The sequence below is a fragment of the Cetorhinus maximus genome, chromosome 5 (assembly GCF_964194155.1).
Source record: "Cetorhinus maximus chromosome 5, sCetMax3.hap1.1, whole genome shotgun sequence".
NCBI lineage: Eukaryota > Metazoa > Chordata > Chondrichthyes > Lamniformes > Cetorhinidae > Cetorhinus > Cetorhinus maximus.
In genome coordinates, this window is record NC_135883.1 from 77,227,594 (window position 1) to 77,240,307 (window position 12,714).

The window sequence follows — 12,714 nt, forward strand, 5'->3', positions numbered from 1 at the left end:
GTGTTTTGAATAGCACCATCGAGGTTGTTACATCCGCTTGAGGGGGGTTTGGTTTAACATCTCATTCGAAAGGCAGTCACGCCCAAGGTGAAGACTTCCCCAATATTGTGCTGAAGTCTCGTCCTAGATTGTATTCAGGTCCAAGGGCAGGCAGAATCTTTCAAAGCTGATGTACACTTTCCATGAATCACAATTGCTTTCGAATAAGGAGAGCATTTACAATTCTATTGAAACCATGCTTCAAATGAATTAAAGTCTTCAAAAGAGGTGGAGTGAGGGATGGCAAGAGGAAGTGGGGGGGGGCAGGGAGGGGTGTGCAGTGGGGAGACACTGAAGGGAGAAATTATTTAAAACCAATTCTAATGCATTGATACACGAGCAAGCCAAAAGATGAGCAACACCAGTATTGTTGCAAGGACTTCTACCACACAACACTTGCTCCCACAGCAAAAATCCTTATTTTGAATTCAATATATATTAAAGATTTAAATTTTTCACTCAAATTCTCATATTCCTGTACGCTCAGCCAGTAACCAACTTGTCCCCAGGATGGCTGAAATGTTGCTCTAGCCACCCATAAAAGCATGCAAATCTTTCCAATCCTTTCCTCAACTACATTTATTGACTTCCCCAGATGAACAAGCCAATTTTTAACAAATCATACAAGCAATGTGGATAAAATATAATTTCTGATTATTGCACAATTATCCTTTGTATTCATACAGGTCCTTTGTATTTATATAATTAACACAATTGTTTTCTTACAAGTGGAAAATAATGCCCGTTCTTCACACAAACTGGGTTAAAAGTCAACACAGCACCATGGATTCCTACAACTAGTTTGGCAACATTCACATCACCTCATCTAAAAGTAGTTGAAAATACAATGGACTCAAGAACAAAGGTAATCTTCAATTAAGAAAATTAAAGCATGAGGTTTTCGTCTCTCTAATAAATCTGTACATAGCAGGTGGTGGACGAACAGAACTGTGCAACTTTTAAAAAAATGTTTATAAACCTCCCTTCAGGGTTGCGTACTGCAACCTAAAATAACTTTGTCTCTAAAATTTTCGACTGCTGTTGCATGCAAATAAAAGAAAAGGGTAACCTGAATTGTCAACAAAATGCCTTACCTCTTCAATTATTTCAATGACATCTCCAGTTTTTATTTCCAATTCATCCTCATTTTGAGGGATGTAATCAAACTGGGCTTCACAAAGCCTCTTCTTCGATCTTTCTGTTGGGAATGACATCACAGAAATTGTTTTTACAGCGTTGTCTGAAAACAATTTGTAAAAGAAGCCGCATTGCTTGAACACAACCTTATAGATAGCGACTTAAACCCAAATTCTTCCGAGAATCAGATTTTCAATTCGTAAACCAAGCAACTTTCTCAGAAAGACCACACCCCTCCCCCCAATTCTCCATTAACACAGCACTTGACGATCTGAAATAGCACCGTAGTCCTCAACTGTAGAAAAGAAAAAGCACATATTTTGAAGCAAAACTTAAACTCAGTTAAAATCCCACGATACAGTCAGCAAATACAAAAAACCACCAAAAAAAATGCAAGTTAAATCTTGGTTAAAAACATGACTGGTTTTTGCTTAAAATTCAGCAGTTTTAAAAATGTCACTTCCTTGTCAGTTTTGAATGTGCTTCTATCAGCTGAATAATCTTCAGTTTCTACTTTGTTCCCCTTTCAAAAATTGCTGAAACTCCTTTCGTTGAAAGCTACTTCTGCTTTGAAGCAAACTTAATTTCGTCATTCTGCATTTGGCATCAATTTTTAAATCTCTCGCACTCTCTCAGGGGATTCCCCACGAAGGCAATTGCTGTTATTAATGGAAAATTATGGACTCAAGACAGCAATCTCAACAACTGCTAAAAACGCTAGAGTCCGTTGAAATGAAAATGAAATTTGATTTACTGTATCACTACTACACAATCATGACGTATTACGGGAGCATAACTTGAGAAAGCACTACAGAGTTAGGCTGATTTTAAAGCCAAACAATATAATGCATCTTTTTTTTTGTTATTCATTCATGAGAATTAAATGTCACTGTTGCCCGTCCTTAATTGCCCTCAAGAACATGGAAGCGAGCCACCGTCTTGAACCGCTGCAGTCCATGTGGTGTAGGTTCAGTCAAACTGCTGTTAGGGAGTTCCAGGTTTTTGACCCAGTGACAGTGAAGGAATGGTAATATAGTTCTAAGTGAAGATGGTGCGTGGCTTAGAGAGGAGCTTGCGGTTTTTGGGTGGGGTGGGGGGGTGGGTGTTCCATGCTGCAATAGGCCTTGTCCTTCTAGTTGGTAGAGGTTTTAGGTTTGGAAGGAGGCTTAGAGAGATGTTGCAGTGCAACCTGTAGTTAGTATACATTGCTGTCAATGTACATTGATGGTGGAGGGGGTGAATGTTTAAGCTAGTAGATGATTCGAGTGTTATTGGAACTGCACTCATCTAGGCAAGTAAAGAGGATTCCAACACATTCCTGACTTGTGCCTTGTCGATGCTTGACAGATTATGGGGATTCAGCAGGTGAGTTACTCACTGCAGAATTCCCAGCCTCTGACCTGCTCTTGCAGCCACAGTATTTATATAGATGATCTAGTTAGGTTTCTGGTCAATGGTAACCCTCCATGATGTTGATGGTGAGGGTTTCAGTAATGGTAATGCCACTGAATGTCATGGGGAGATGACAGATTTTGCTCTCGTTGGAGATAGTCATTGCCAGGCATTTGTATGGTATGATGTTACTCGTCACTTCTCAGTCCAAGCCTGAATGTTCTGCAGGTCTTTCTGTATGCAGGCATAGCTTGCTTCAGTGTCTGAGGAGACACAAATGGTGCTGAACATTGTGCAACCATTAGTGAACATCCCATTTCTGACCTTATAATGGAAGGAAGGTCATTGATGAAGCAGCTGAAGATGGTTGGGCCTAAGACACGACCCTGAGGAACTCCTGTGGTGAGGTCCTGGAACTGACATGACTGACCTCCAACAACCACAACCATCTTCCTTTGTATTAGGCATGACTCCAACCAATGGAGAGTTTTCCTCGTGTCCCACAGAGGTCAATTTTTGCTAGGGCCCCTTGATGCCACACTCCATCAAATGCTGCCTTCATATCAAGAGAAGTCACTCCCACCTCACCTCTGGAATTCGGCTCTTTTGTCCATGCTTGGATCAAGGCTTTAATGAGGTCTGGTTCCAAGTGGTCCTGGTAAAGCACAAACTGAGCATTGGCGAGCAAGTTATTGCTGAGTAAGTGCCGTTTGATAGCTCTCACACCGACACTATCCAACACTTTGCTGGTGAGAGTAGACTGCTAGGGTGGCAATTAGCCAGTTTGGATTTTTCCTGCTTTTTGTGACATTAATAACTGGGCATTTTTCCACGTCGATTGGGAAAATTCAAGTACATTGATAGATCACTATACAATATTGTTAAAGCTACTGGTTTCAAAGCCTTGTAGCAAAACATTTTCATTCACACATAACTGACAAAGTGATGTGTATCAATCATGGGTGTTCTGTTTCTTTTGAAAGTTCCACTTGTCACATCAAACAGAATATGCAGCAACTTACTTAACTTAGAATCTCTGTTTTGAAAATAATTAACTATTGCACCACAAATATGCATTGACAAAAATCAGTTAAAGTTCCTGACTCATGAGTGGGTTGTGATACAAAGCAGAAAGCTGTTAGTTCAGTCTTACCTGGTGTTGAATAGACCAAACACAGTTGGGCAACAGGTCATGAGTGGTGTCACCATTGGCCTTAATGCCCCACACTAGGGAGAATATCTTCCAGTCAAGCATCCATATCAGACTACCAGGTCACTGGCTGGAAAATGCACACTTTGGGCAAGGCCCAAACATTCCCTTTGTTAAATGTGTCACTGTTATTCACATGACATATTTAACACATCTCAAGTAGTCCAACTTATATACTGGCCTAAATAACTGGCGGATGCAAACCAAGATTATCCTTACTAAAATAATCTGAACAGGCCTGTGAATACGACGACTATCACATACAAATTTACAGCATCATAGGATGATACATCATAAAGGAGGCTGCTCAGCCCATCTTGCCTGCAGCAGCTCTTTTGAAGAGCTATTTAATTAATCCCACTTTGCTGCCCATAGTCCTGAATATCTTTCCTTCAAGTATTTATCCAATTCTTTTCTGAAAGTTATTATTGAATCTTCTTGCACCATCCTTTTAGGTGGTGCATTCCAGATCATCATAACACACTTCATAAAAAAGGTGTCTTCTGTCACCTCTGGGTCTTTTGTCAATTACCTTACTTCTGTGTCCCCTGGATACTGATGCTGCCACTGAAACAATTTATCTTTATTTACTATATCGAATCCTTTGTGATTTTGAACACTTCAACGAGATTATCCTTCGACCTTCCCTACTCAAAAGGAGAACAATCCCAGCTTCTGTTGTCTCCCCATAAACTGAAGCCTTTCATCCCTAGCACCATTCCAGTATATCTCCTCTGCACCCTCTCCAAGGTCTTGAAACCCTTCCTGAAATATGATGCCCAGTTGGTGCTTAAACATGGTCTTGTAAAGGCTTAGCATAACCTTCCCGTTCTACAAACATTAGAGGAGGAGGCAAAAAATAATTCCCCTAATTTGCCACCCGGTCTGGCTGTAACAAGGTTTTGTTGTGAATTTAGTGAGGATGTGCTTTGCCAATTCTGCAGGGGTCTCACTATACACGCTTTCAGATTAAAAAGAATTAATCAGACAGACTTTGAGTGTAAATCAAAGAACAAGGTAAGTTTATTACCCTACTACCCAAATTTAAAAGTAACTTGGTAAATCGTAACCCTCATTCATATATCTCACACAATCTCTGGGCCTCACACATACAGTAGTTTAGATACAAGGATAGACTTAAATATATATTTTTTAAACAGTTCATGAAGAAAATAAACAAAATGAAATATATTGTCAACTGCCCTTTGGCTGGTCTCGATGAGGTGATTCCCACGTTGTGGTAATTTTGTTCAGTTGTCTTCCTGGGGGTAGCTGTACAGAGCAGATTTCCATGTTTTATCCCACACAAAATCTTGGTTTGCAATAGCTTCCTCTTCTCAAGATCGTTACTCTGCAGAGTAGTGAGACAGAGAGAGAGGGGCGGGCACAGAATGAGAGAGGCAAGCAGAGAGCGAGAGCGAGAGGGGCAGGCAGAGAGCGAGAGCGAGAGCGAGAGCGAGAGGGGCAGGCAGAGAGCGAGAGCGAGAGCGAGAGGGGCAGGCAGTGAGCGAGAGCGAGAGAGGCAGGCAGAGAGCGAGAGCGAGAGAGGCAGGCAGAGAGCGAGAGCGAGAGAGGCAGGCAGAGAGCGAGAGCGAGAGAGGCAGGCAGAGAGCGAGAGCGAGAGCGAGAGAGGCAGGCAGAGAGCGAGAGCGAGAGCGAGAGAGGCAGGCAGAGAGCGAGAGCGAGAGAGGCAGGCAGAGAGCGAGAGCGAGAGAGGCAGGCAGAGAGCGAGAGCGAGAGAGGCAGGCAGAGAGCGAGAGCGAGAGAGGCAGGCAGAGAGCGAGAGCGAGAGAGGCAGGCAGAGAGCGAGAGCGAGAGAGGCAGGCAGAGAGCGAGAGCGAGAGAGGCAGGCAGAGAGCGAGAGCGAGAGAGGCAGGCAGAGAGCGAGAGCGAGAGAGGCAGGCAGAGAGCGAGAGCGAGAGAGGCAGGCAGAGAGCGAGAGCGAGAGAGGCAGGCAGAGAGCGAGAGCGAGAGAGGCAGGCAGAGAGCGAGAGCGAGAGAGGCAGGCAGAGAGCGAGAGCGAGAGAGGCAGGCAGAGAGCGAGAGAGGCAGGCAGAGAGCGAGAGCGAGAGAGGCAGGCAGAGAGCGAGAGCGAGAGAGGCAGGCAGAGAGCGAGAGCGAGAGAGGCAGGCAGAGAGCGAGAGAGGCAGGCCGGGAGCGAGAGCGAGGGAGGCAGGCCGAGAGCGAGAGCGAGGGAGGCAGGCCGAGAGCGAGAGCGAGGGAGGCAGGCCGAGAGCGAGAGCGAGGGAGGCAGGCCGAGAGCGAGAGCGAGGGAGGCAGGCCGAGAGCGAGAGCGAGGGAGGCAGGCCGAGAGCGAGAGCGAGGGAGGCAGGCCGAGAGCGAGAGCGAGGGAGGCAGGCCGAGAGCGAGAGCGAGGGAGGCAGGCCGAGAGCGAGAGAGGCAGGCAGAGAGCGAGAGCGAGAGCGAGGGAGGCAGGCTGAGAGCGAGAGCGAGAGCGAGGGAGGCAGGCCGAGAGCGAGAGCGAGAGAGGCAGGCCGAGAGCGAGAGCGAGAGCGGCAGGCCGAGAGCGAGAGCGAGAGCGGCAGGCCGAGAGCGAGAGAGGCAGGCCGAGAGCGAGGGAGGCAGGCAGAGAGCGAGAGAGGCAGGCCGGGAGCGAGAGCGAGGGAGGCAGGCAGAGAGCGAGAGCGAGAGAGGCAGGCCGAGAGCGAGAGCGAGAGAGGCAGGCCGAGAGCGAGAGCGAGAGCGAGGGAGGCAGGCCGAGAGCGAGAGCGAGAGCGGCAGGCCGAGAGCGAGAGCGAGAGCGGCAGGCCGAGAGCGAGAGCGAGAGCGGCAGGCCGAGAGCGAGAGCGAGAGCGGCAGGCCGAGAGCGAGAGCGAGAGCGGCAGGCCGAGAGCGAGAGCGAGAGCGGCAGGCCGAGAGCGAGAGCGAGAGCGGCAGGCCGAGAGCGAGAGCGAGAGCGGCAGGCCGAGAGCGAGAGCGAGAGCGGCAGGCCGAGAGCGAGAGCGAGAGCGGCAGGCCGAGAGCGAGAGCGAGAGCGGCAGGCCGAGAGCGAGAGCGAGAGCGGCAGGCCGAGAGCGAGAGCGAGAGCGGCAGGCCGAGAGCGAGAGCGAGAGCGGCAGGCCGAGAGCGAGAGCGAGAGCGGCAGGCCGAGAGCGAGAGCGAGAGCGGCAGGCCGAGAGCGAGAGCGAGAGCGGCAGGCCGAGAGCGAGAGCGAGAGAGGCAGGCCGAGAGCGAGAGCGAGAGAGGCAGGCCGAGAGCGAGAGCGAGAGAGGCAGGCCGAGAGCGAGAGCGAGAGAGGCAGGCCGAGAGCGAGAGCGAGAGAGGCAGGCCGAGAGCGAGAGCGAGAGAGGCAGGCCGAGAGCGAGAGCGAGAGAGGCAGGCCGAGAGCGAGAGCGAGAGAGGCAGGCCGAGAGCGAGAGCGAGAGAGGCAGGCCGAGAGCGAGAGCGAGAGAGGCAGGCCGAGAGCGAGAGCGAGAGAGGCAGGCCGAGAGCGAGAGCGAGAGCGGCAGGCCGAGAGCGAGAGCGAGAGCGGCAGGCCGAGAGCGAGAGCGAGAGAGGCAGGCCGAGAGCGAGAGCGAGAGAGGCAGGCCGAGAGCGAGAGCGAGAGAGGCAGGCCGAGAGCGAGAGCGAGAGCGAGAGAGGCAGGCCGAGAGCGAGAGCGAGAGAGGCAGGCCGAGAGCGAGAGCGAGAGAGGCAGGCCGAGAGCGAGAGCGAGAGAGGCAGGCCGAGAGCGAGAGCGAGAGAGGCAGGCCGAGAGCGAGAGCGAGAGGGGCAGGCCGAGAGCGAGAGGGGCAGGCCGAGAGCGAGAGCGAGAGGGGCAGGCCGAGAGCGAGAGCGAGAGAGGCAGACAGAGAGCGAGAGCGAGAGAGGCAGGCCGAGAGCGAGAGCGAGAGAGGCAGGCCGAGAGCGAGAGCGAGAGAGGCAGGCCGAGAGCGAGAGCGAGAGAGGCAGGCCGAGAGCGAGAGCGAGAGAGGCAGGCCGAGAGCGAGAGCGAGAGAGGCAGGCCGAGAGCGAGAGCGAGAGGGGCAGGCCGAGAGCGAGAGCGAGAGAGGCAGACAGAGAGCGAGAGCGAGAGAGGCAGGCCGAGAGCGAGAGAGGCAGGCAGAGAGCGAGAGCGAGAGAGGCAGGCAGAGAGCGAGAGCGAGAGAGGCAGGCCGAGAGCGAGAGGCAGGCAGAGAGCAAGAGCGAGCGAGTGACGGAGGCGGCGAGGCCGAGAGCGAGAGCGAGAGAGGCAGGCCGAGAGCGAGAGCGAGAGAGGCAGGCCGAGAGCGAGAGCGAGAGGGGCAGGCCGAGAGCGAGAGGGGCAGGCCGAGAGCGAGAGCGAGAGGGGCAGGCCGAGAGAGGCAGACAGAGAGCGAGAGCGAGAGAGGCAGGCCGAGAGCGAGAGCGAGAGAGGCAGGCCGAGAGCGAGAGAGGCAGGCAGAGAGCGAGAGCGAGAGAGGCAGGCAGAGAGCGAGAGCGAGAGAGGCAGGCCGAGAGCGAGAGGCAGGCAGAGAGCAAGAGCGAGCGAGTGACGGAGGCGGCGAGGGCGAGAGCGAGAGGGAGGCGGCGAGGGCGAGAGCGAGAGGGAGGCGGTGAGGGCGAGAGCGAGAGGGAGGCGGCGAGGGCGAGAGCGAGAGGGAGGCGGCGAGGGCGAGAGAGAGAGGGAGGCGGCGAGGGCGAGAGCGAGGGGCAGCCAGCGAGAGAGAGAGGGGCAGCCAGCGAGAGAGAGAGGGGCAGCCAGCGAGAGAGAGAGGGGCAGCCAGCGAGAGAGAGAGGGGCAGCCAGCGAGAGAGAGAGGGGCAGCCAGCGAGAGAGAGAGGGGCAGCCAGCGAGAGAGAGAGGGGCAGCCAGCGAGAGAGAGAGGGGCAGCCAGCGAGAGAGAGAGGGGCAGCCAGCGAGAGAGAGAGGGGCAGCCAGCGAGAGAGAGAGGGGCAGCCAGCGAGAGAGAGAGGGGCAGCCAGCGAGAGAGAGAGAGGGAGATAGAGGGAGAGGCAGCCAGAGAGAGGGAGAGAGAAAGAGGAGGAGAGGGGGGGGGGGGGGGGGGGGGAGTGAGAGGCTGGGTGGGGGAGAGAGAGGTGGGGGGGGGGAGAGAGAGGCAGCCAGAGAGAGACAGCCAGAGAGAAGCAGCCAGAGAGAGAGGGACTGCTCTTGCAGCCTGTGTATTCTTCTAATCTCTGCTCTGATTTGGTAAACAGTTCTTCAGAGCTCTGAAGAATAGTCATATGGACTCGAAACATTAACTCTGTTTCTCTCTCTGATGCTGTCAGACCTGTTGAGTTTTTCCAGCATTTGCTGTCTTTCTTCCAGATTTCCAGCATCCGCAGTATTTTGCTTTTATCTTAGATAGCAGCAGTCATGGGTTTGCAAGATGCTGTCTAAGGAGGCTTGTTGAGTGACAAGTAACATTTGTGTCTCTCAAGTGCCAGGCAGTGGCCATCTCCAACATGAGAGAGTGGATGGGGTGCTAATCAAGCAGGCTGCTTCATCCTGGATGGTGTCAAGCTTCTTGAGTGTTATTGGAGCTGCACTCATCCAGGCAAGTGGACAGTATTCCGTCACACTCTTGACTTGTGCCATGTAGATTGTGGATAGACGTCAGGAGAGTCAGGAGGTGAGTTACTCACAGCAGGATTCCTAGCCTCTGACCTGCTCTAGTTGCCACAGTATTTATGTGGCTAGTCCAGTTCAGTTTCTGGTCAATGGTAATCCCCATGATGTTGATAGTGGAGAATTCAGCAAGGGTAATGCCATTCTATGTGAAGGGGTGATGGTTAGATTCTCTCATGTTGGAGATGGCCACTGCCTGGCACTTGAGAGACACAAATGTTACTTGTCACTTGTCAGCCCAAGCCTGGATATTGCCCAGGTCTTGCTGCGTTTGGATATGGACTGTTTTAATATCTGAGGAGTCGCAAATGGTGCTGAACATTGTGCAATCATCAGCGAGCATCCCCACTTCTGACCTCATGATGGAAGGAAGGTCATTGATGAAGCAGCTGAAGATGGTTGGGTTTAGGACACTACCCTGAGGAAATCCTGCAGTGATGACCTGGAACTGAGATGATTGCCGTCAACAACCACAACCATCTTCCTTTGTGCCCGGTTTGACTCCAACCAGTGAAGAGTTTTTCCCGATTCCCAGTGACTCCAGTTTTGCTCGGGCGCCTTGATGATACATTGTCAAATGTGGCCTTGATGTCAACAGCAGTCACTCTCACCTCACCGCAACTATGGTACATATGACTCCATGTTCGCTAAATAGTCGCCCAAATTAAATGAGTTCTTGTGTTTAATTTGATGTACTTCCAGTGGGATTCCATGATCCCAATATGAAACATGCATCCTTCATGCAGTTAGCTGGCTTCCAATAGCATCCAATTTTTTTGGTCAATTCCAGGCTGAAATCTAGGGTGGGCGTATGCATAGAAGTAAAACAGCTTCCAGTCTACAGAACTCATCTTCAAAAGACTGATTCAAACCAAGTTTGTCAAAAGGATCTAAAACACTGAATTACCACAGTTATCTAAAGTTGCTAGTGATTTATCTCCAGGATGTGGATAGCACAGTTTGTATTTTTTTTAAAATCACATTTATACAAGAGCAACCAGGTCCCAAGGAGATAAATCACTAGCAACTTTAGATCTACAACCAGAAACTATAATTCTTTTCACCATAATCGCTGCTCTTTCAAAAAGCATAAACATTACAAATTGGTAATTTTATACAAAAGTTTAAGTCAACTGATTCTGATTTTTAATTAATTGCTCATCAACTGCACTTGCCAATTTTATTGACAATAGACTATATTGAGCTCAATACCATCAACAAGTATTTGACAATCACACATAAATCATTTCACTTTTTGCCAAGGTATGCATCCAGTGTGTGTACACAGTTCATACAAGAACTACATTTATAGAGTCTACACTATAGTTTGATACAAGTGATCGAAGAGCAGCTGTAACAAGCAGAGAGTGTATCAAAGATTAGGGGATTGGAGAACATTGCAAGAGCTGGAAAAGGTCAGACCGTGGAAAAATTTGAAAGAGATGTGCTGAAACACAAGAAGCCAGGAACTTGGCAAGGATAGCAGTAATCAGAGTGTGTGCCTTAGTGCTACAAGGATACTAGGTTGCAACATTTTGAATGATCTATACCTTACAGATGGTGTAAGTGAAGGACACAACCAGGAAATCTTGCAATCCAGCCCTGTGGTAATCAAAGCAAGCATAAAAATTTCTGCGGGACAGAAAAAGGAGGTAACAGTGGAGATGGGCAAAACTAAGGCAAAGTGACAGTCTTGTCAATGTGAGATGATAGAGGAAGCACAGGCTTAGCTCAGTTACGCACTTTACCGAAGTTCCACAATGCAGGACTTGACTTGGGGTGACAGATAGAGGAGCATTGGCACCTGCGGGAGCCAGAGAGAATGGTTTGATTTTTCTTTTAAGCTTGAGAAAATTTTGGTTCTAGGTCTTAGTGATGATAACTGGGAGCTGTGAAAAAGCAACAAATTGGACCCATGTTATTAGCATTCATAGGAAAATTGAGCCCATACTTCCAGATTTTGCCACCAAAAGACACCATGTAAAAGGGTTGGGACAGGACGTGATTGTATGCTTAAGGCAGTGTCATGTCCAATAAGTCAAGGAGGAGTGAAACGCGAAAGAAACTGGTTTCCTATTCCCAAGAGGATGCTGTACCTCCTTTTTTGACCCAAACTTTCAGAATTTCGGGATGGAACTGGACCCATCTGTGTCCGAGTCCGAGAAGTTTTCACAGGGATAAAGACAAATGTTCAAAAGTGGGTGCAGTGGCAAACACTATTGAAGGCATTAGAGTCGGTGAGGAGGAATGAAGGCCACAGTTGCAGCCAAACAGGATGGTGAAGAGTGACTAGTGCATTCGTGTGGTGTGGAAATCCGAATGGAGTCTTCAAACAGTGTGTTTTGGGAAAGATGGAAGGAAGCTTAGCTGAATCATAAAATGATCAGAGCACTTAAGGAAGCCATTTTGCCCATCATGTTGTGCCGGCTCTCTATGAGAGCTACTCAGCCAGTGCCACCTCTCTGCCTTTTCCTTGAAGCCCTCCAAATATTTTCTGTTCAGATAATTATCCAATTCCCTTTTGAAAGCCACAATTAAACCTGCCTCCACCACACTCTCAGGCAATGTTCCAGATCCTAACCACTCACTGAGGAAAAAAGATTTTCCCCAGGTCGCCACTGTATCTTTTGCCAATCAGCTTAACTCAGTGTCCTCTGGTTCTCAACATATCTGCTAACAGAAACAGTTTCTCACCATCTACTCTGTCCAGACCCCTCATGATTCTGAACAGCACTATCAAATCTCCTCTCAATATTTTCTTCTCCAAGGAGGACAGTCCAGCTTCACCAATCTATCCAAGTAAGTGAAGTTGCTCATGCCTGGAATCATTCTCGTAAATCTTTTCTGCACTCTCTTCAATGTCTTTACATCGTTCCTAAGGTGTGTTGTCCAAAATTAGACACAATACTGTGTTGTAGATTGTGCTAAACCTGGATTCTAACAAGAGGAGCTGTAGGCCTATCAGGGTATTTACTCAAAAGCTACTTTATTTACACTATTTACAGTATGTACATATCGGGTTACAGGAAAGGCACATCTCCCCTCACAGCTGTTTGTCTACTGCCTAGAGTACCTACATACTGCAGTTTAGGCCGAACCAGTATTTTTCTTATAAATTTTACCATAACTTCCTTGCTTTTGTACTCTACGCCTGTTTACAAAGCCTGTGATATCACTGCAGGACAGAAAAGGGACAGTGTACTACATGGAAAGTAGAGTATCCAACTGGTTTATTCTGGCTTTGGTGGTATTTATACATGTATACACAAATGGCCACAAGAGGGTGTTATTACACACTTCCTTAATGAAAAAGTTAAACAAAGTTCAAATTTCATACAATTTAAAATTCCAAACAACTTATACACATTCTTGGTTTTCATTTATTT

At 49.2% G+C, this 12,714-nt stretch overlaps 1 protein-coding gene across 4 annotated transcripts in view; it reads right to left on the reverse strand.

Annotated features, from left to right (window-relative positions):
• cd2ap (CD2-associated protein) overlaps positions 1 to 12,714 on the reverse strand; it is a 241,382-nt gene that overhangs the window by 107,785 nt on the left and 120,883 nt on the right. For all 4 annotated transcript variants that reach the window (XM_078542068.1, XM_078542067.1, XM_078542070.1 and 1 more), the window contains exon 4: positions 1,134 to 1,237. In XM_078542068.1, coding sequence (XP_078398194.1) covers positions 1,134 to 1,237 — 104 coding nt within the window. The remainder of the gene's footprint in view (positions 1 to 1,133; positions 1,238 to 12,714) is intronic.